The 22,582-nt window shown below is 44.0% G+C and overlaps 1 protein-coding gene across 2 annotated transcripts in view; it reads left to right on the top strand.

Moving 5' to 3' along the window:
• Nucleotides 1-22,582, top strand: part of ARFGEF2 (ARF guanine nucleotide exchange factor 2) — a 97,796-nt gene that overhangs the window by 52,145 nt on the left and 23,069 nt on the right. For both annotated transcript variants that reach the window (XR_013967454.1, XM_080814265.1), the window contains exons 20-26: nt 483-611; nt 1,637-1,795; nt 4,332-4,479; nt 5,627-5,726; nt 10,988-11,028; nt 11,133-11,302; nt 16,873-17,024. Coding sequence is in view for 1 of the 2 variants with exons in the window: in XM_080814265.1 (XP_080670391.1) it covers nt 483-611; nt 1,637-1,795; nt 4,332-4,479; nt 5,627-5,726; nt 10,988-11,028; nt 11,133-11,302; nt 16,873-17,024 (899 nt within the window). In the remaining variant the exon portion in view is untranslated. The remainder of the gene's footprint in view (nt 1-482; nt 612-1,636; nt 1,796-4,331; nt 4,480-5,626; nt 5,727-10,987; nt 11,029-11,132; nt 11,303-16,872; nt 17,025-22,582) is intronic.

Genomic DNA, 22,582 nt, shown 5'->3' with positions numbered 1-22,582 from the left:
ACTTCCAGGGAATTCACAGAAAAATTGGAGGAAAAGTAAAGTCTAAATAATTTGAATTAGGAGCTTTTCAAAAAACTATAGAGTATGAGATGTGTGTAGGTTTTATTCCGTGTGCCAGCCTAACGGGCACTGCCTGCCTGATACACTGTGCAAGAACTGTTCTCCTGCCCTGAGTAGATTTCGCAGGGAGCGGGCTCGCCTGTTGAGTGATGTCTGCCACCAATGCACGTAGACGTGGTGGTGGCACACTCCCCACATATTTCTCTTCCTTCCTTTTGAACCATATGTGTAGTGAGGAGCATATCTATAGTGATACCTTTGACCACAGTTGAGGAATCATTTTATATTATGAATGGCGTAGATTGAAATCAAAATAGCCGTGAACTTGGCATGCTGGCTGTGTTCATAACTAACAGCGTGGCCTCTGAGTGCTTTCTCCGTGCTGAAACCCTAGACATGATGGAAATCTCACTTCCTTTCAGCTGGTGTGGACGCCGCTGTTGGCAGCCTACAGCATCGGACTGCAGAACTGTGACGATACGGAGGTGGCCTCCCTGTGTTTGGAGGGCATCCGATGTGCAATCCGGATTGCCTGCATCTTTGGAATGCAGGTGGGTGGAAGTTAGCAAGGCTCCAGAGAGGCTGGTGGGCTGTGTTCTTTCAGATTTGGCAAAACTTAGAAACTATCAGACACTTCCAATTAGCCAGAAAGTCTCAGCAAACTACCTACTCATGCCTGCTGAGAAGAAGCCCACAGATTTATGCTGACAACAGGCTCATTAGGGGAAAACTGGAGATTTGGATTGTAACCCTCTTCAGCGGGTAGGTGGGGTCTGAGCCACTTGATTGGATTCGACAAAACAGACTTCCTATCCGCCTGCCTAATTAGCCTGCCCTTGTGCTAAAATAGTACTTTTCCTTTTAAGATCAGTTTTTATTATAATGCCCTTCATTTCCAAGTCTTCTCTGGGAGAAACAATTTACTGCAAAATGAGTATGTCTGTAAACCTTTGCGTCTTGAAAAAATTCAAACAACTAATCAGAGTACAATTCTCAAACTTACCAGTTAGGAGGCTGTCAGTCCCACCCATCATTTCCTAAGTAAGAACTTGCACCCATTTATTTTGAAAAACTCAAATGTTCTATTCCTGTGTATTTTACAGTTAGACATTTTCTTCTGTACCAAGCCCCAGGCTTTGACATCAGACAGTCTGGGTTGCAAAACCTAGCCCTGCTGCTGCTTTAGCCACATGACATTGGCCCAGCCAACTCCTCTCTAAGACATCCTTGGTCCCTCTTCTGTAGAGTTGAGGAAATAGGCCTACCTTGCAAGATTGTTGCAGAAACTAGAGTGTATGTGGCACTCTTAACATTCAACAGATTCCTCTCCTACTCCCTCCGGAGGGAAGGGAACATGGAACTTAAGTTTGAGGTCAGGTGCAAAGGAGAGAGCCAGCTTTCAGCCTCGTGGCTCACAGGATGTTGGGTAGCAGGAAGACGCCAGCACGGAAGAACTGGCACGTTGTGTGTACAGACGGTATCAGGAGCCCCGTGCACACACAGGCGCGTGGATGTGCCAGCTGGCATGCTAAGGGTGGCATCTCAGCACGCTCTCTTGGTTGGGTTTCTGTTGCAGCTGGAACGAGATGCTTATGTTCAGGCTCTTGCTCGCTTCTCCCTGCTGACGGCCAGCTCCAGCATCACAGAAATGAAGCAGAAAAACATCGACACCATAAAGACGCTCATAACAGTGGCGCACACCGACGGCAACTACCTTGGGAACTCCTGGCACGAGGTGCATTTCCTTTGAAACCCTGGTCAATGCCTTTTGTTAGTTAGGAGAACTCCCAGCATTCCTCTCATTCAGTGTCCATCTTCTGTCTTGGGTCGGTTCCAGTTCTGTAACTAGAGTCAAGCCTCGCTTTAACTCTGGGTTTTCCTTTATCCACAAATACCTCACGTCTCTGAAAGTCAGCCTCTGGGCCCGTGGTGGGTGCGTTCAGATGCTCCATGTCACGAGAGCGCAACCACCGCGGCCCCCCCCCCGCCCCCGCCACCAGCTCCGGTTGGCACAAGTTTGCTTTTGCAACAGATTTCCTTCCACTGCCCCAAGCCCTTGGGCTCCTCCTGGGAGCTCATAATGTCCCTGGGGGCCTGATCTCTTTCCTAATCATACCTGAAAAGGATAAAGAAAAGTGTTAAAAATCCCGAGTGATAGAATGATGCAGATTTATTTCCTGCTTTTTTTCCCTTAAATTACATTACCTGATTTCTCTGGTGTCTGCACATATTGCTTCTCGCTTTAGAGAGAAAACTGTAAGAGTAGAGGTGAGTGTGCAGAGTGGTGGGGACCATGGGCACCTAGAGGGGACGTGGCTGCCTCCTCCCCCATGGGGTCAAGTCCTTAAGGGGGAAGGCTGGACTGCTGGGGTCCGGTGTGGGTTTGCAGCTCTGCCTGCCTGTGTGGTATGCAGGTCCCATGCGGGCTGCATCTTCGTGGGGTTGCCATGAGGTGAAGGGAGGTCCTGTCCAGGGCCCAGAACTGCATTTGGCAGGTGGTGAGGGCTCGGTAGGTGTTAGCCCTCCCCCTCCCGCTCATCATGGCATGTACCTTTGTCCCCTTTCACCCAGCCTTTCCTTCCCCCATCGCAACCTTGGAGTTTTCCATATTAGAAAAGACGGAGTAGGGTAGGGGTAGGGAGGGATGGTCGGTTGGGTTTCGGTTTTTGTTTTTGTTCTTCAAGTTACCTCTGTGCCCAGGGTGGGGCTCAGACTCAGGACTCCAAGATCAAGAATCACATGTTCCACCAACTGAACCAGCCAGGAGCCATTTTGTTGTTGTTGTTGCTTTGTTTTGTTTTGTTTTTAAGAAGTAATTTCCTGTTTTCTGAGGAGTCGCAGTACGTACTGAACGAGTAAATAGCTACTTTCTCTCATAGAACTTTTTTTAACCTCAGAGGCATGATTTCAATAGGGTTCCTGCTGGTTGCCAAGGATATAGTAGCACCCGGAAATGTTAAAATGAATTACCACCTATTTGATGGTCAGAAATCAGGCTGGAGCCAAGAAGTCCTTGGCTGCAAGTTGTCGACATACTTGAGACACTGGCCATCCTCAGCTTCTGGAAAAGGGAGGGAGTTAATATGAGTTTACTGGTAATAATTCAGTAGGATCATTGTATGTGGAGCAATCAGGGCACAGCTCTGTCTGGTAGAATTAAGTACCTTTCTCAGTACCAAGCAGTACTCAGTGGTATAGTGGACTCCCATGCTCTGAGATCATAACGTAACGTAACGTCAGCATGAAAGGCAAAACCCAGCTTTAGTCAGAAGTTCCCATGAAAATCCCTTAGGAATGGTTGACCCTTCCTAAGGGTAAGGAGACCTCCGTGCTGTCCCTCGAAAACCAGTTTTTCCTCCGGTAGAAGTCGAGACCCATGTCTGTTTCTTCAGATAAACTCCCGTTGAGAAAAGGCTTGTGTGCAGGTATGTCTTCTCCACCCGTGGGCCCGGAAGCTACAATATTTTTTCCAACTGCACACCCATTCCAGGACATGTTCTGATTCACTCAGTTAACCGAGTAATAATCACCAGCTATTTTAAGTGCTGGGGATTCAGCAGTGAACAAGACAGCATTGACGCCCTGTTGGTACTTAAGGCCTAGAACAAGCAAATATATGGCATAAGGCCAAAAGTGATAAGGGCTAAGGAGGGAAAAAATTGTGGCCACAGAATGGTAGTAGAGTCACGGGGCAGTCAAGACAGGTCTCAGGGACACATGTCTGAGCTGGGAATCTAAGCAGGGAGTGAGCCATGGGGAAGAGCATAAGGAACAGCAAGTACAAAGGCTTTGGGGGTAGGAAAAGACGTGCCAAGTGAACGGAGCCGCAGGGAGGCTAGCGTTTGCGTCTGAGGGGTGGAGTAGAGAGGGGACGAGGGGGGCTGAGTAGACCAGATGGCGACTTACGGGGGAGCACGGTGGGTGCGATGCCCTGCTCCAGTCAGACAGCTTTTCTCTCTTTCTCGCGCGCTTACGACATTTGCATAATTAAACATCTATATGGCGTAACTGCATCGTACCCACTTTTCTTTTGGTCATTTTCTCTTCTACTTTTTAACAGTTTGAAAAAAAGATAGTGAAGTCTGTCTTCCAGGCCTGCAGTCAGTGGGTTGCCTCGCCAGGACTGGGAAAACCACCCTAAGACCCTCAGATTTCATTCTCACCTGAAAAGCCGTGTGTTTCAAAGAGCTCTCGAGTGACTAAGATTGCAGTGACCTTTGCAGGCCGGAAACGGGAACTCACTTCTTCATGCCTGATGTCCTTTTCATTAGATCTTGAAGTGCATCAGCCAGCTGGAGCTCGCTCAGCTGATAGGAACCGGGGTGAAAACGCGCTACCTGTCTGGATCTGGGCGTGAACGAGAAGGGAGCCTGAAGGGCCACACGTTGGCGGGAGAAGAGTTCATGGGCCTTGGCCTTGGTAAGACACCAGGCCCCACGGCTGGCCATCGCGGAGTCACAAGTTAACCGGAATGAAACGCTTCCTGTCTCGCAGGACTGTCACGCAAACCAGCTCTTCCTTGTGTGCCCGCTGACAGTATGTTTATTAGTGGAAGTGGAAGTGCTGCTTTGGCCCTCTTAACTGTGATTAAACTGTTGAGTAAATGCCTGTTGTATCAAAATCAGCAGGGTGCATTACTTTTCTTTCTGTGCATATTAAGTGTATTGGGGGAGAAGCCGTTTACTTCAGAAAGGCTACTGCTTTAGTACCTAGTATTAGAGGAGTGGGTGTGTGTATCTCCAGATTTTGACAGGTGGATGCAGCATAGCTTCCATGTTCGTTATCTGGAAGGTAGAATGGTTTCTCATTGAATCGAGAGGCTCCCGTCGGTGGGCTCTGACAGCAAGTAAGACAAACAAATGTGCCTGGCCACATTCTAAGCACTCGGTTTACTCATTTTAACTCATTTAATTCTCTTCATCATACAGTGAGATTGGCACTGTTGTCGTCCTCATCTTGTGAATGAGGAAGGTGACTCTGGGCTGAAGTGACCGTACTGCAGGAAGTGGCAGGGGCAGGGTTCCAACCCAGGCTGTCTCAGGGCAGAAGGCAGGCTCCTAGGTCCCAGGGACACTGACTGGAATAATACAGAGTCGCGGTTAAGAGCAGAGGCCATGTGAAAGGGGGAAGCTGTACTAGCAACTGCTGCTTAGGGCACATGCAGCGATGGCTAGAGTGAGGTCCTGGAAAGCGCATGGGACGCTGAACAGGTATCGGCCATCCCATCTTCTAGAAGCTCTAAGTTGGTGCTGCTTAATTGTGTATTTGTTCTCTTGAATGTAGGCATTCGACACTGTAAAAATGAGAAAGACTATTAAGAAAGGGAGGTGGTGGCTACAAGCAAGGGAGCTCGTATTTTAAGAATAAGGATGTATTTCAAATGCCAAAGCCTACGTTTAATTTTATTCTGTCATCAGTTGAGGGTGGTTTTGTTTTGTTTTGTTTTGTTTTGCCTGCAAACCATTCTCTTACGGCTCTTGTCTCTGCATACTGATGCCACAGAATACTTTGATCTAAATACTTGACTGTTTCTGAAGCGATTCTGATTTTGCACATTGTGTTTCAGGTAATTTGGTGAGTGGTGGAGTGGATAAAAGACAGATGGCCAGCTTCCAGGAATCAGTTGGTGAGACCAGCTCGCAGAGTGTGGTTGTAGCTGTAGACAGGTAATGATTTTGTTCTCCAGTGAAGCTGGACTGTCCAGGAGCTTGGCAGATCCTCTGTGTGGTTAATGGATTCTTAATCTGTTTGACTCTTGTAAGTGTTGTGAGCTCTAGATCACTCGAACTAGGAAGTGGCACTCGTGATCCACAGCTACTAATAACCTTCATGTTCTTTTGAATTCCTCACCTTTTTAAAAATAAGTGTTTTGCTCATGTTGATGTTTTAGATTACCTTGTTTCCTTAGTAGAAATTACGTATTAAAAAATTTCAGGGGACGCCTGGGTGGCTCAGTGGGTGCCTTCGAATCAGGTCATGATCCCAGGGTCCTGGGATCGAGCCCCGCATCAGGCTCTCTGCTCGGCAGGGAACCTGCTTCCTCCTCTCTCTCTGCCTGCCTCTCTGCCTACTTGTGATCTCTGTCTGTCAAAAAAATAAATAAAATCTTAAAAAAAAAAAAATTTCAAGTAGGGCTTAAGATGTAAAGCCTGTGTATGAGTGAGAGGTGGCCACATTGATAGTTTGCATTTCTTTTTCCTTAGAACCTTTCCATGATACCTGTTTCCTTGAAACTAAACATTCATGAGAAATATAGGTATTCTTATTTAAAGACATTCGTTAGATACCAGCATTTAAAATATGAATTTTCTAAAATGAACAAACTCCTGAAAAGTACCCTTCAGTAATCATGTACACTGCTGCTCATGTGGTTAATGACCTTTCCCACAGTAGTAAATATAGGCAGTGTTATGGCGCCTGGGTGGCTCAGTCATTAAGCATCTCCATTTGGCTCAGGTCATGATCCCAGGGTCCTAGAATCGAGCCGCACATTGGGCTCCCTGCTCCGCGGGGAGCCTGCTTCTCCCTTTCCCACGCCCCTTGCTTGTGTTCCCTCTCTCACCATCTCTCGCTCTCTTTCTGTCAAATAAATAAATAAATAAAATCTTTAGAATGAGCTTTAAAAGTTAAATAAATAAATAAATACAGACAGCATTGAGATGATAGCAGTATAGAATTTGGGCATAATTTGTATTGTTCTCAGAACAAACCTCTTCATATTTTAAACTCTTTATCAGTGTATTTTGATTACCTTGTTCCTGTTGCTTCTCTGCTTCTCTCCAACAGAGATACTGTCTGTAACATACTTTTGATGGGTTTTTCCTCACATTTTTCAGTTAGGTTTAGGCTAAAAGTACAAAATGTTTATTCCATTAACCACACTTACTTCTTTTCTGTTTCTCTGCCTTAGCCAGATCATGGATACTATTATTCCAGCATCATTTTGTGTGCCATTACATTTTTTTAAAATTGAGATATAATTCATATACCAAAAGACTTATTCTTTTAAAATGTACAATTCAGGAGGTGCCTGGGTGGCTCAGCCAATTAAGCATCCAACTCTTGATTTCAGCTCAGGTCATGATCTCAGGGTCATAAGATCACGCTCGTAGGGAGTCTGCTTGAGATTCCTTCCCTCTGCCTCTCCTTCTGCCCCTCCCTCCCCTCATGCATATGTGCTCTCTTGCATACACTTTCTCTCTCTCAAATAAATAAATCTTTAAAATATGTGTGTACAGTTCTGTGGGTTTTCGTATATTCAGAGTTGTGTGGTCAGCACCACTATCAAATTTCATACTTGGTCTTAGCCAAAAGGCTGAGAAGCTATTCCATTATTGAATTTCATAGCATTTTCAGCAGCCTATACTTACTATCAGTCACTGCCCATTTCCTCCCCTGCCAGTCCTTATGGTCACTAATCTTCATTCTCTCTGTATAGATTTGCTGATTCTGGGCATTGTTGTATTGTCCATTTCTCCCTTTCAGTTTTATCTGTTGTGCCTTGTGATTTTGGGGCTTTGTTGTTAGGTGCATATATATTTGTATGTTTTCTTGACAAATTAAACCTTTTATGTTATAAAATGTTCTCTGACTCTAGTAATGAATTTGCAATCTCCTGTCTTATAATGGTGCAGCCACCCAGTTCTCTTTTGGTTACTTTTTGATAAGCTGTGTCTTTTTTATTCCTTAATTTTCAGCCTATTTGTGTCTTCGAATCTAAAGCAAGTCTCTCTGGGGGCACCTGGCTGGCTTAGTCAGTAGAGCATGCTACTCTTGATCTCAGAAATATGAGTTCAAGCCCCACATTGGGTGTAGAGCTTACTTTAAAAAAAAAAAAGTAATAATAATAATAAAGTGAGGGGCGCCTGGGTGGCTCAGTGGGTTAAGCCTCTGCCTTCGGCTCAGGTCATGATCTCAGGGTCCTGGCATCGAGCCCCGCATTGGGCTCTCTGCTCAGCAGGGAGCTTGCTTCCTCCTCTCTCTCTGCCTGCCTCTCTGCCTGCTTGTGATCTCTCTGTCAAATAAATAAATAAAATCTTTAAAAAATAATAATAATAATAAAGTGAATCTCTAGACAACAGATGGTTGGACCATGTTTATTTTAGTCCATCCACCAATCTCTTCCTTTGAATTGAAGTGTTTAATCTATTTAGATTTAATTATAATTCGATTGTTGTTGGGTAGAATTTAGATCCGTGCTTTTTCTTTTTTTATAAATACGTGTTGTGTCATTTTTTGTTTCTCTATTCCTTTAGTATCACTGCTTTCGTTGGTGTTAAGAAATTTTCTAGTGTAAAAAAAAAAAAGGAAATTTTCTAATGTATTATTTTATTTTCCTTGTTTCTTTTACTGTGTTTTTTCAGAGTTTTTCTTACTGATTGCTTTGGGGTTCATGATTAATAACATCTTAACTTTAACATTTGACTCTGAGTTAGTGTCCACTTAACTTGAGTAGTATGAAACATCTTGACTCCTGTATAGCTCCATTCTCTGCCCTCTCCTTTCTGCTGTTTCCATATAAGTTACATGTTTACACATATCTGCCCATCAACACAGATTAATGACAATTACTCTTGCCATCCTCAAATCAGATAGATAAAAATGAATTACAAACAAAAGTTACATATTTCCCCAGGCATCTTTACCAGTATTCTTTCTTCACATACTTTCGACTTAATATCTTTCCTTTGATTTCAACCTGAAGAACTTACTTTAATATTTCTTATAGGGCAGATCAGTTAGCAATGAATTATCTCAGATTTTGTTTATCTCAGGATATTTTAGTTACTCCTTCATTTTTTGAAGGTTGGTTTTGGTACATATGGAATTTATACCAAAGTCTTATTTCGGCACCTTGAATCTGATATCCCACTGCCTTTGGCCTCTGTGGTTTGTGATGAGAAGTCAACTGATAATTTTCTATAGGATCCCTTACACAGTGGTGAGTCTCTGCTTTTTTGCTACTTCCAAGATTCTCTCACTCTGTGGCTTTCAACATTTTGATTGTTATATGTCTGAGTGTTTGAGTTTATCTTACTGAGTTTGTTGAGCTTCTTGGATGTGTAGGTTGTTGTTTTTCACCAAATTTGGGGCGTTTTTAGCCATTATTTCTTCAAAAGTTCTTCTAGCCTCTTTCATCTTTTTTTAGGACTCCCCCTTATGTATATGTCTGTGTACTTAGTAGTGTCTCACAGATCTGTGACATTTTCTTCATTTCTTAAATATTCCTTTTTAAATCTGTTCCTCACACTGCATAATCTCATTTAACCCATCTTCAAGTTCACTAATTCTTTTTTTTTTTAATAAATTTTTAGAAGATTTTATTTATGTATTTGACAGAGATCACAAGTAGGCAGAGAGGCAGGCAGGGGCTAGGGGTAAGCAGGCTCCCTGTTGAGCGAGAGCCCAACGCGGGGCTCGATCCCAGGACCCTGTGATCATGACCTGAGCTGAAGGCAGAGGCTTTAACCCACTGAGCCACCCAGGCGCCCCAAGTTCACTAATTCTTAAGTCTGCTCAGAACTGATGTTGAGCCCCTCCAGTGAATTTTCCATTCCAGTTTTATAGTTTTCAACTCTTAGAATTTCTGATTTTTTTTTTTAAAGATTTTATTTATTTATTTATTTGACCAAGAGGGAAAGCACATAAGCAGGGGGAAGGGCAGAGGGAGAAGCAGGCTCCCCACTGAGCAAAGAGCCTGACACAGGACTTGATCTCAGGACCCTGAGATCATGACCTGAGCTGAAGGCAGATGCTTAACGGACTGAGCTACCCAGGAGCCCCTATCACAGGAGGCTTTAAAAAGCTCTACCGTACACCTGGGTGGCTCAGTCCGTTAAGCATTTGCTTTCAGCTAAGGTCATGACCTCAGGGTCCTGGGATTGAGCCCCACATCAGGGTCTTTGCTCTGGGGACTCTCCTTCTCCTTCTGCCCCTCCCCCTGCTTTTGCGCTTTCTCTCTCTCTGTCAAATAAAGTCTGCTTCTCCCTCTTCCTCTGTGCGCTCTCTGTCCCCTTCCCTTGTTCTTCTCTCTCTCACTTTTTTCTTTTTCAAGTAAATAAATAAAATCTTTAAAAAGAATAAAATAAAGCCTCCTGTGGGTGTCTCATTCCCAGCTTTTCCTTTCAGGTTTTTGGCCAGGTCCTTGTTTGTCCCGGTTATAACTGCCGCCTCAGGTAGTTACTACAGGTTCCTTTTGACAAAAGCCCCAGGGAAAAGGGTGTTTACACCAAAAGAGGTCTGAGTCAAAGACAAATCCTGAAAATGGGGGTTTCCAGGGTACTGCCAGGCAGGTCAAATAATGTCAGGTCTCTGCGTCTTGTGTTTTGGGGGAAATTCTAGGACTGTTCTCTTCTCTCCTATGGAGCTAGGTTGTTGGTTTCACAGTTACTGTGACTTGAGAGCTGTTGGTTTTCAGCCTTCCTGTGGAGCTGAGAAGACAGTAATGGAAATAGGCCAGCCGAAAACACCATAATAGTCTCTATTTATACCAAGATTGAGCCTTTTTTTCTTGAATAAACATTTTTCCAGCCTTTGGTAATTTCCACAGTTCAGTCCTGAAAGAGTTGGTTTGGATAACTTTTTTTTTGCTAGAGGTTTTTTGTGTTTTTGTTTTTGTTTTTTTGTCTCATGGAGGAGCAACTTTTTGGAGGTCCTCACTCTCCCACCCCCACTGTTTTGACATCACACGATGTTATGTTTTACTCTCCCTTCCTCCTTTGATGTGTCACTTTTTCTTTCTACCATTATAGACATTTATGCTCCAGGTTCATTGACCAGTTTTGTACCTCTGATGCCTCAATCATTTATTTTAGTGGAGGTTCCAGACCTAAAATGCTTCCTTTTTGCCTTTTCTTCAGTGTTTGAAATTGAAATGCAGCTTCCAAATCTGACTTTTATTTTATTGTGTCTGAAATTATCTTCCTAGAATTTTTACCGGATCTACCAGACTGGATGGAAATGCCATAGGTATGTATTTGTCACTCGCGTGTGACAACTACAGAATCCTCATGTTGTGGCTGTCTGACCATTACTAATGAAGCCTCGCATGTGTTGTTGGGTCTGGCCTGTAGTTGACTTTGTCCGCTGGCTGTGCGCTGTGTCCATGGACGAGCTGGCTTCCCCGCACCACCCCCGCATGTTCAGCTTGCAGAAGATTGTGGAGATATCATACTACAACATGAACCGGATCCGGCTGCAGTGGTCCCGGATATGGCATGTGATTGGAGATCACTTCAACAAGGTAACTCTTCAGACTCAAAAACCACTCTATCAGTGTCCAGAAAAAAGCAGGCAACTGTATTGAAAGAAGAAGTGAGAGAGTTTAGGTACTTAGACAGATTTCCCTGCTATCTAAAAGTAGGACGTTGCTATGAAACCTTTCATAAGCCGAAATGGTGTAAAGCAGAGAGGCAGTTACCATTAATTTCTACGGAAAAGTTGTTGAGCATTCCCACACCCCAAAAATAACCACTCATAGACTTTTCTGATACCTTAGGACAGACACATCTTGCTGACAGTGCACAGAATTGAGATAAAGCCCAGATGCTCACTGACACCGTTCAAAGCTCTGGTGGCTTAATGCTGAGATGCTGAGTGGAGTTCTCGGCGAAGGGGCTTGGCAGCGCCACTCTGGCTACTGGGGCGCGTGCTGCCTCTGTAACAGCTCACTGCAAAGCAAACGCTCGATGTTATTTTCACTTTTCTACCTTTTTTTATAAAAGTAAAAAATCCCATTTGGATTTTTCTCTTTTGGTTAGTGAAAATAGATACTAAGGTAGGTCTTTCGTAAAAGTGAAGTGTTGGTCACCTGGGTGGCTCAGCTGGTTAAGCATCTGCCTTCAGCTCAGGTCATGATGTCCAGTTCCTGGGATCGAGCCCCACATTGGGCTCGCAGCTCAGCGGTAATCTCCCCCTGCCCCTCCATGTGCTTGTGCTCTCTCTGTTTCTCTCTCAAATGAATAAATAAAATCTTTTTAAAAAATATAATAATAAAAGCAAAGTGGTGCATGGGTGCCTGGGTGGCACAGTCAGGTAGGTGTCCCACTCTTTTTTTTTTTTTTTTTTTTTTAAGATTTTATTTATTTGAGAGAGAGAGCATGAGAGGGGGGAAGGTCAGAGGGAGGAGCAGACTCCCCATGGAGCTGGGAGCCCGATGGGGGACTCAATTCCGGGACTCCAGGATCATGACCTGAGCCAAAGGCAGTCACTTAACCAACTGAGCCACCCAGGCACCCCAGGTGTCCAACTCTTAGTTTGAGCTCAGGTCATGATCTTGGGGTGGTTAGATCGAGCCCCACGTCAGGCTTTGCGCTCATGGCAAAGTCTGCTGGAGACTTTCTCTATCCCTTTTCCTCTGCCCCTCTCCCCATCCTCAAGCAAATGAATAAATCTTTTAAAAAAAAAAAAAAAGAAAGCAGTGCAATGTGACATTGCGAGAAGCAGAGGATTGTCATATTTCATTTTCCCTCTGGAGCATATTTACATATTGGTAGGTAACTCATGGAGTATGAAATTAAAATATTACAGTATTAAAAATACTGTAATATCCCATATGCAGGGGTGCCTGGATGGCTCAGTCAAGCGTCTGCCTCTGGTTCATGTCATGGTCTCAGGTCCCTGGGATTGAGTCCCCTATGGGGCTGCCCGCTCAGCGGGAGCCTGCTTCCCCCTCTCTCTGCCTGCCTCTCTGCCTACTTGTGATCTCTCTCTCTCTGTCAAATAAATAAATAAAATCTTTAAAAAAAAATATATCCCATAGTCAGGATGTAGGCTAACACCATAAAAATCATTAGAGTCACTGGACAGACATTGGTATTTGAATGCATGGCAGAATCCTCGAGTGTCTTCTGAACGACCAAAGAGCAAATTACCTTCTATGTAGTTTCACTGTTAATGTCACTGCTTCTTATATTCTGGCTTTTGTTGCCGCCGCTCTGAAACCTTTGTTGAGAAAACTAGCTTTTATTTCGTTTTATTTTTTAAAGATTTGCTTACTTATTTGAGAGAGAGAGTGCACACACACAAGCTGAGGAAGGGCAGAGGGAGAGAGACTCTCAAGTGGGCTCCTCACTGAGCGTGGAGCCTGACACAGGGCTCCGTCCCACAGCCCTGAGATCATGACCTGAGCCAAAGTCAAGAGTTGGTGCTTAACCAACTCAGCCACCCAGGCATCCCTAGAAAACTAACGTTAATTTTTACATCAGAAGCTAGAGATTTGTGTGTTCTAAAACTGACAACAACTGAAAGAAAACCCAACTACACTTGTTTCCCTCCACTAGAGTTTTCATCACATACATACAGGCACATCCACACATATATTAAACAAATTTTTTTTTAAGATTTTATTTATTTATTTGACACAGAGAGAGAGAGACAGCAAGAGAGGGAACACAAGCAGGGGGAGTGGGAGAGAGAGAAGTGAGAGAGAGAGGCAGAGCACGGAGCCCAATGTGGGACTCGATCTAGGGACCCCGGGATCATGACCTGAGCTGAAGGCAGTGGCTTAACCAACTGAGCCACCCAGGCGCCCCTTAACAAATTTTTAAAAATCAGAACATGTATGTATTGTGTGTGTGTGTCTGTGTGTGTGTGTGTGCATCTGAGATGCCATTGACTTCTTAAAGGAAAAGTAATAGCTCAATAGCACTGTTTCCTACCAAAACATATTCCATGATTTCAAAGCAATTTTCTCACTCCTGGAGATGAAGAATTATAGTATAGATGCTTAGAAGTACTCTGAGTGAAAAACAGCTTATCCAAAAGAGAACTGCGCTCTCTCCATTGAATGGAAGAAACTTACAAAAAGAAGCAGGTGACCCTTTCATCTGAACCCTCAGGGAAGACACAGCCACGAGAGCCTGCGTGTGACCCAGACCCGCTGTTTGCTGAGTGAGTGGTAGCACCGTCATCAGGCATCAACCAGCAATCAGCAATCATCTTGCTCACTATTCTGGGTAAACAACTTCTTAGTGGACCGGTCGACTTAACTGGTGTGAAATTGCTTGAGAGAGGGAATGCGAACCATTATCGTCACTGTGCCTTACCTTGTGTTCTCACCCAAGGCCAGGACCACTAAGCTGGAGCAAACGTTGCTCACTTACTCCGTGAAATCTTGCCACTAGCAGCTGCGGGATCCTTTTTTCTCTCAGCAGTAATAATCCAAAAGTGTTTTGGTAAACCTTCCCCAGCTTTTCAAAGTCTAGATTTCATGTTCCGTGGGCCTTCTTCAGGAGAGAACATCAGTTTGAACAAGTCACTTTTCCCACCTGCGGTTCTGTTGTTAAGGCTCGTTAGGTGCCAGTTCTCGGTTACCTGCAGGCCACTTACGGGCAGCTCGGGATGTAGGCTGACATAGTGATGAGATAATCTCTGGCCGTCACCTTCATTACCATCGTCCCTCCCATCTCATCAGAGCCATTAAGCACAAAGTTGTGGAAAACTCAGTTGCTCCCTCCAGGGTTCTTCAATCTTTCTACCACCCCAGGACGATGTTCTGCTTCCCCTCGGGAACAGCAGCACAGAAGAATCTCGTAGGTTTGAAGAAATGGGTGGCTGAACACAGCTGTAACTTAGCTCTTGGCATTCTGGCAGAGTCTTGGAAACAGTTTCCATGTTTCTCTTCTAAATTAGGACACCTGTGTGTCCTGGGGTGTGCAGAGCGGCACGGTAAGCCCTGGAGTGGTTTTCCTGCTGCGGGATTTCCTGAATCCTGATGTTTAGGAGAGGAATATTCTTTTTATTAGTATTTACTCTAATGAATATGACATAAACACCTTTTAAAAAAGTACTGCTAAAACCACGTTTGACCATCACCACTTCCCTTTTGAACCCTCCCAAAACTAATTATTACCAGTTGGTATATATCTTCCCAGACATTTTTCTATGGACGTTTATATGTATATACTCATAGAAATACAAATAATATTGTCTTGGTTTCTTTTGCTTTTTTGAAAAAACATAACTAGTATTACACATATCATTTTATTACTTGCTTCCTCCACTTAGCAAGGAATCTTAAACATTTAACTATGTTATTAGTATGTATGAATTTATTCCTTTTTAAATTGTGGTAAAATACACATAAAATTTTTCATTTTAACCATTTATAAGTGTACAGTTTATTAACGTTAAGTACTTTCACGTTTTGTGCAACAATCTGCAGAGCTCTTTTCTCATCTTGAAAAACTGAGACTCTAACCCGTTAAATACTAGCTTTCCATTCCTTCCTCACCCAGACCCTGGTAACCACCATTCTGCTTTCTGTCTCTATGATTTTGACTACTCTAGCTACCTCATAGAACTGGAATCAGACAGTATTTGTCCTTTTGTGACTGGTTTCTTTCACTTGAGATCATGTCCTTAAGGTTCATCCATGTTGTAGCATATGATAGGATTTCCTCCCCCTCCTCCCCTTCTTCCTCTTCCTCCTCCTCCTTCTTCCTCCTCTTCCTCCTCCTTCCTCCTCCTCCTCCTCCTCCTTCTTCTTCCTCCTCCTCTTCCTCCTCCTCTTCTCTTTTTAAAGGCTGGACATACTTCTTTTTAACTGCCAAATGTTGCTCCATGCCTGTGAACATACCATTATGTAACCATTTCCTATTGATGTTTCCAATTTTTACTGCAACATTACTTCCATTAAAAATAAAACCTTTTCAGGTCAGACCACATGCCAGGGAAGTTTCTTTCTTGGAGCTGGCTACTGCAAGATGCCCCAGATCCTTTGGCAGGGGTTCTGGTAGGAAACATCCCCTTGCTCTGCTTGAAGGATTCTTCTTAAGGGGAAAGTCTGAGAAGCAACTACCAAATATATACCCATAACACCAGTCTCTAAAAGTTGGTAAACTATAGACAAGTACAATTTTAAGGAAATTAAAAAACCTCAATATTTGTAACCATTTGCTTCAGGCGACAGATGTGGGCAAGTATGCAAAGGCTTTACAGAGGGGTGCCTGGGTGGCTCAGTCCTTAAGCATCTGCCTTCAGCTCAAGTCACAATCTCAGGGTCCTGAGATCGAGCCCCACCTAGGGCTCCCTGCTCAGCAGGGACCCTACTTCTCCCTTTTCCGCTCCCCCTGCTTGTGTTCCCTCTGTCACTGTCTCTCTCTGTCAAATAAATAAATAAAATCCTTAAAAAGAAAAGGCTTTACAGAGACTTTAAAGTCTTTTGACCTCTCTTGTATAATTGGATAAAATTAATTAGAGCACAACATGGGGAATTGTTTAATCGACACAGAGTTTCAGCTTTGCTAGAGTTCTGGAGATGTGGTGCCCAGCAGTGTGGACGTCCTTACCATGACTGAACTGTACACTTCAACATGGTTAAGATCATAACTTTTGTGTTTTATGTGTATTTTGCCACAGTCTTTAAAAAATTAAATAGCACATTTGAAAGCACTTTTAATTAAATGTGCAGTACTGATCTTGCATCATTTTTTTTAAAGATTTTATTTATTTATTTGACAGAGAGAGATCACAAGTAGGCAGAGAGTCAGGCAGAGAGAGAGGGGGAAGCAGGCTCCCCGGCAAGCAGAGAGCCCAGATGTAGCCCTCCAACCCAGGACCCTGAGATCATGACCCGAGCTGAAGGCAGAGGCTTAACCCACTAAGCCACCCAGGTGCCCACTGATCTTACATCATTAAACTTAAAACAATTGCCCAGGTCGTAGCCAAGAAACACCATTTTCTTTTCTCCTTAGGTGTGTTTTTTCCAGAGCATTTGTTTTGAAGGCAGGCTGTCTGTCTGTGGCATCCAGAACCCCGCCTCCGCCACTCTTGTACTATGCCTCTCTCACCTCGCCTCCCATTCCTGCTCAGGTTGGCTGTAACCCCAACGAAGACGTGGCGATCTTCGCTGTTGACTCCTTAAGGCAACTCTCTATGAAGTTTCTCGAGAAGGGAGAATTAGCCAACTTCCGTTTCCAGAAAGATTTTCTGAGGCCCTTTGAGCATATCATGAAGAAAAACAGGTATGTGCATTGTCATATTCCCCACTGGTGGCCTAAACAGGCCTCCTAACACTAATCATGCAATTGGTATTTTCTTCCTTTGTTGATGGAAATAGGTAAGATGAGCAGACTGTGATTCACATGTATCGTTTCTAAGTACATCACTGAGATCTGTGTGTGACCATTCCCGGAAGGACAGACGACACCACCACAACTAGTGGAAATGTGCCATGCATTCTCACTGGGGTGGGCTGATGTTGTTCAGAGAAAGAGCCATCACTGAGGCATCCTAAAACGGCCAAGAATTATATGACCCAGTAAGGGGTTGGTCTCGTAAACTGAAGAATTATGTGACCCATCATTTCTGCCCCAAGAGGGTGATAGAAAAGATGGGGACAGTTGTCCCTCTGAAGCACTCACATGTTCTTGCGTTCACTTGGCCTGTATCCTTGCAGCCTGCCAGCAGCCAGTGCCCTTCTGGGTGCTGACGAGACAGCACTAAAGAAAATAGTCAAAAATTCCTGTTTTCGTCTGGCCCTAATTTAATCATCGGGGCAGCTTCGTATGTGGGTGTTCATTACCATATCCTCTTTACTTTTGTGTGTGTCCCTCTGCTGTTCCCCCTGCTTGTGCGCGCTCTCTCTCTCTGTCAAGTAAATAAGTAAAATCTAAAAAAAAAAAAAAAAAAAAACAACCTTGTTTATATTCCAGTGAGATAAACACGTAAATAAATGTTTCAATCAAGGCTTTGTATAGGGCAGTCAACCAAGATGCATTTGGTAAGTTGACCCTTAAGCAAAATGAGGAACCAGCCAGGAGTGGCTATTCGTAGTCTTAGGAAGAGTGTTAGGAGCAGAGGGAAGAGCAAGAACAGAAGCCCTGAGGCCAAGGGTCCTTAGCATCACCAGGAGGAGCAAGGCAGCCAGGCTGTTTACTGGGCAGAGTGAACAAAGCAGGAAGTCCTGGTGGGTGAAGCCCTCGTGGCGGCGGAGAGCGCTCGGCTGGCGGAGCTGTCAGCCTTTGTCAGCACTTGGGCTTGTTCTCTGTGAAAGACACAAGCCACTGGAGGCTTCGAGCAGAGAAGTGAAGTGGTCTGATGTGTGTTACGGGATGATCCTGTATTTATCCATGGAGAGTGAAAAGCCACCGTCATTGTTCAGATTTGGACCGGGGGTGAGGCGCCATGGGATTGGATTCTGCGTACATTCTGAATGGAAAGCCTACACCGTGTGCTAAGGAATTATCTATGGGGCGAAAAAGGAGGAAATGTCAAGGATGGCTTTCAGGTGTCTGTCCCCACCACTAAAATGTGTCCGTGAGATCTGGTTCGATTGTCTTATGTGTTTTTTGGGGGTTTTCTTTTGTTTTTCTTTTTTTAAAGAAAATGAAAGTTCAAAGGCTATAGCCAACATGGGTCATTTGGGGTAACAAAGGACAGCAGAAAAGTCTCCTTGATAGTCTCTCTCTCTCGGTTTTTCTCTTACTATTCATTTTAAGACAAAGCCCGTTCCAGAATTTGGTATCACCCCTGATTTTTATTTTATTTTATTTTCCTTTTATTTATTTATTTTAGAGAGAGCAGGGGACAGGGGGGAAGAGAGACTCCTAAGCAGGCTACATCCCCAGCAAGGAGCCTAACATGGGGCTCGATCTCATGACCCTGAGATCATGACCTGAGCTGAAATCAAGAGTCAAATGATCAACTGACAGGGCTACCCAGGCTCCCCTCAGCCCTGGTTTTAGTGTATGCACAGAAATACCCTTCTACCTTTGGGGACACTGCTGTGAGTGCCGAGGAGATGGAGGCCTGGCGTGGCAGCCTGACTGCTTGGGTGGTGGTACTGATGGCCACAGTCCCAGCCAGCATTTGAAAAGAGACAGAGTGAGTTTGGAATCACACATTGCCAGTCACTCTCGGACGCTGTTGATAGAACCATAACTTGCTATAACATTTTCAAAAGCATTTGGGCAGTGTGCAAGAACCTTAACATTTCTCTGCCTTTTGACTCACTAATTCTATACTTATGTAACTCTTCTAAGGAATTAACTTTGAAATACAACAAGACATTGTAAATCACAAAAAATAATTTAAAAAAAAAAACAGCTAACACCTAAATATAAAAGTATAAAGTCAGTGTTGGTACAGCCACAACATGGAATATTGTGCACCTGTTAAAGATGTTTCCAGTGTTTGTGACACGGCAGATACTTAATGCTTTAGTCAAAAGGACAGGTTATGGAATTGGACAGTGTAATAAGGACAGTTTCATCAATCTCTCCATGTGAAATATCATACTGTCACAAAATGGAATTTTTTTGTTTCATTATGTGTTTTCTACATTTTCTGAAATGTTTATTGTCATCACATATTACTGTTCATAATCAGGCAAAAAGCATCTTGATTTATTTATTTATTTATTTATTTTAGTAAATTTCCTTTTTTAAGATTTTATTTGAGAGAGAGTGAGAGTGAGAGAGCACAAGCAGGGGGAGGGGCAGAGGGAGAAGCAGGCTCACCGCTGAAAAGGAGCCCAATACAGGGCTCGATCTCAGGACTCTGGGATCATGACCTGAGCCGAAGACGGGACAGTTAACCGACTGAGCCACCCAGGTGCCCCTTATTATTATTATTTTTTTATATAGGGCATGAACTCATGACCCTGAGATCAAGAGTTGGGCACTTAACTGACGGAGCGATCCAGATACCACAAAAAGCATTTTTTTTTAAGATTTTGTTTATTTGTGTGAAAGAGAGAGAGAACATGTGTGAGCAGGGAGAAGAGCATAGGGAGAGGGACAGACAGACTCCATGCTGAGCACAGAGCCCAACACGGGGCTCAGTCTCATAACCCCAAGGTCAAGAGTTGGATGCTTAACTGACTGAGCCAACCAGGCACCCCCTGAAAAGCATTTTATTTTATTTTATTTTTTTATTTTATTTATTTATCTGTCAGAGAGAGAGTACACACAAGCAGGCAGAGTGGCAGGCAGAGGCAGCGAGAGAAGCAGGCTCCCTGCCAAGCAAGGAGCCCGATGTGGGACTTGATCCCAGGACACCGGGATCATGACCTGAGCCGAAGGCAGTGGCTTAACCAACTGAGCCACCCAGGCGTCCCCTGAAAAGCATTTTAAAAAGTACATGTGGAGCGGCACCTGGGTGGCTCAGCTGGTTGAACACCCGACTCTTGATTTCAACATCTGACTCTTGATCACGCCGGATGCAGGATCATGAGACTGAGCCCAGCACCGGGCTCCACAGTTAGTGCGGAGTCTGCTTGAGATTCTCTCTCTCCCTCTGCCTCTCCCCGCCTCACTCGTGCTCTTCCCCCACTCCCTCTCTCTCAAATAAATCTTTAAAAAGTACATGTAGTTCTTCCCAGTGAGCTGCTTTTCTTCCCGATGGGGGAGGCCGTCATGAATTCAATTTTATTATGTACTGAAGTCACCTAGGTATGTAGTCAGTCCTTTGTTACCTGTGGGTGATGTATTTGCTTTGTGGACTCTTAGCTAAGTTTTAAGTCTTTTGACTTTCTCCTGGTCTTCTCTAAATGATCTATTATCAGTTACTATGGATCCCACAGATGAAAATGAATGTTACCCTAAGACAGATAAAACTTGCAAGTCAAGTTTGCAATCCCAAAGCCACGTTAATGGGTTTCAAAGCTAGTGGTGCGTGGAAGAGATAGGTTTGTGTAGCCTTGCTGCCTGTTGTTTGTATGATAATAGCGCCCACCCCATAACTGCATATGTCTTAATAGATTGCAAGATATACGTGCTAATAACCTTTTGCAAATATCCAAGTAACACCGTGTTGAACCTTGCAGCTGCTTCAGAAAATGGGCCATTTTTTTGTCTTCAGGTTTGGTTTTGTAATGATTAAATGTAAAATTTTGCATCTTAAAGTAACATTTATATATTTCCATCCATGTATATGTGTTTATCCTACACATATATCCCTGCCTAAAAATCTAAGAAGATATGTACCAAGAATTTAGGAATAGTCATCTCTGAGGACTCAAAATTATGAGTATCATCGGTATAAAGGTTTTCAGCCTGAAAAACTGACCAACAGTGCCTTGAATACAAGGCTGTGTATTGTTTATGAAACAAGTCAGAGGCAGGCGGACCCAACTTTGGTTCCATAGCCCAAATTGTCATTGAGGACCCAGCTTCTTTCTTTTTGCTATTTTTTAAAAATATTTTATTTATTTATTTATTTATTTGAGAGAGAGAGAGAGCAGGGGAGGGGTGGAGGCAGAGGGAGAGGCAGACTCTGCTGAGCAGGGAACCCCATGAGGAACTCACTCCCAGGATCCTGGGATCATGATGCAGGCAGAAGGCAGACGCTTCACCAACTGAGCCATCCAGACACCCAAGGATCCAGCCTCTTTCTTTTCCTTTGTTTGTCCATCCACAGGATCACTTTTTATCTTTGAGCCTGTTGTTTTGTGATGCTGAACAGAGGCTCTAGCTCCAGGCATCATACTGTGTTCAAAATGAGGATACCAGGAAAGGGGGCAGAGCCTACCATGTGTATTCTTTATAAGACAAAAAATTATAGTAGAAACCCCTCCCCTTCACATTCCCCCAGATTTTCTCTTACGAGTCATTAGAACAGGTCTTGTGGCTCCCCTGGCTGCAAGGGAGACTGGGGCATGGCGGACCTGGCACATGAGACAAGATTGTCATGTTGTCTTGTCCTGGTCATGACTGGCTCCCTGAGATCAGGCATGTTGCTGCCTGCATGAAATCAGAATTCTCTTTTTTTTTTAAATCAGAGTTCTCTTACCAAGGAGGTGGGAGGATGGTGTGGGAAAGCATCTGACTGTGCCCAGTGATTGTCTTAATGTTTTTTGTTGTTGTATCTAGTTTAATTTTTTTTTAGTGAATGTGGATTACTATGTAAAATGTGCTTTTTTTTTTTAAATTTTTTTAAATTTTATTTATTTATTTGACAGAGATCACAAGTAAGCAGAGAGGCCGGCAGAGAGACGGGGGGAAGCAGACTCCCCACCGAGCAGAGAGCCCGATGCGGGGCTCGATCCCAGGACCCCGAGATCACGACCTGAGCTGAAGGCAGAGGCTTAACCCACTGAGCCACCCAGGCACCCTAAAATCTGCTTTTAAAAATGCATTTTTTGGGGTGCCTGGGTGGCTCAGTCGTTGAGTGTCTGCCTTTGGCTTGGGTCATGGTCCCAGGGTCCTAGGATCGAGCCCCGCATTGGGCTCCCTACTTGGCAGGAGGCCTGCTTCCCCCCGTCTCTCTGCTTCTCCCTGACTCTCCCTGCTTGTGTTCCCTCTCTCGCTGTCTCTCTCTCGCTGTCTCTCTCTCTGTCAAATAAATAAATAATCTTTTTTTTTTCCAATAAATAATCTTTTAAAAAAAATGCATTTTTTGTCGGGGAGGGAGGGCATCTGCGTGGCTCAGTTAAGCATCCCACCATTGATCTCAGCTCAGTTCTTTGCCTCAGGTTCATGAGTTCAAGCCCCATGTCCGGTTCCAAAAAAATAAAATAAAAATAGAAGAATAAAAATGAGGTTTTTCTTTTAAGACTTGTTTATTTATTTGACAGGGAGAG

The sequence above is a fragment of the Martes martes genome (genome assembly GCF_963455335.1).
Source record: "Martes martes genome assembly, chromosome: 9".
NCBI classification, from domain to species: Eukaryota; Metazoa; Chordata; class Mammalia; order Carnivora; family Mustelidae; genus Martes; species Martes martes.
This window is presented reverse-complemented; position numbering and strand designations above follow the sequence as displayed.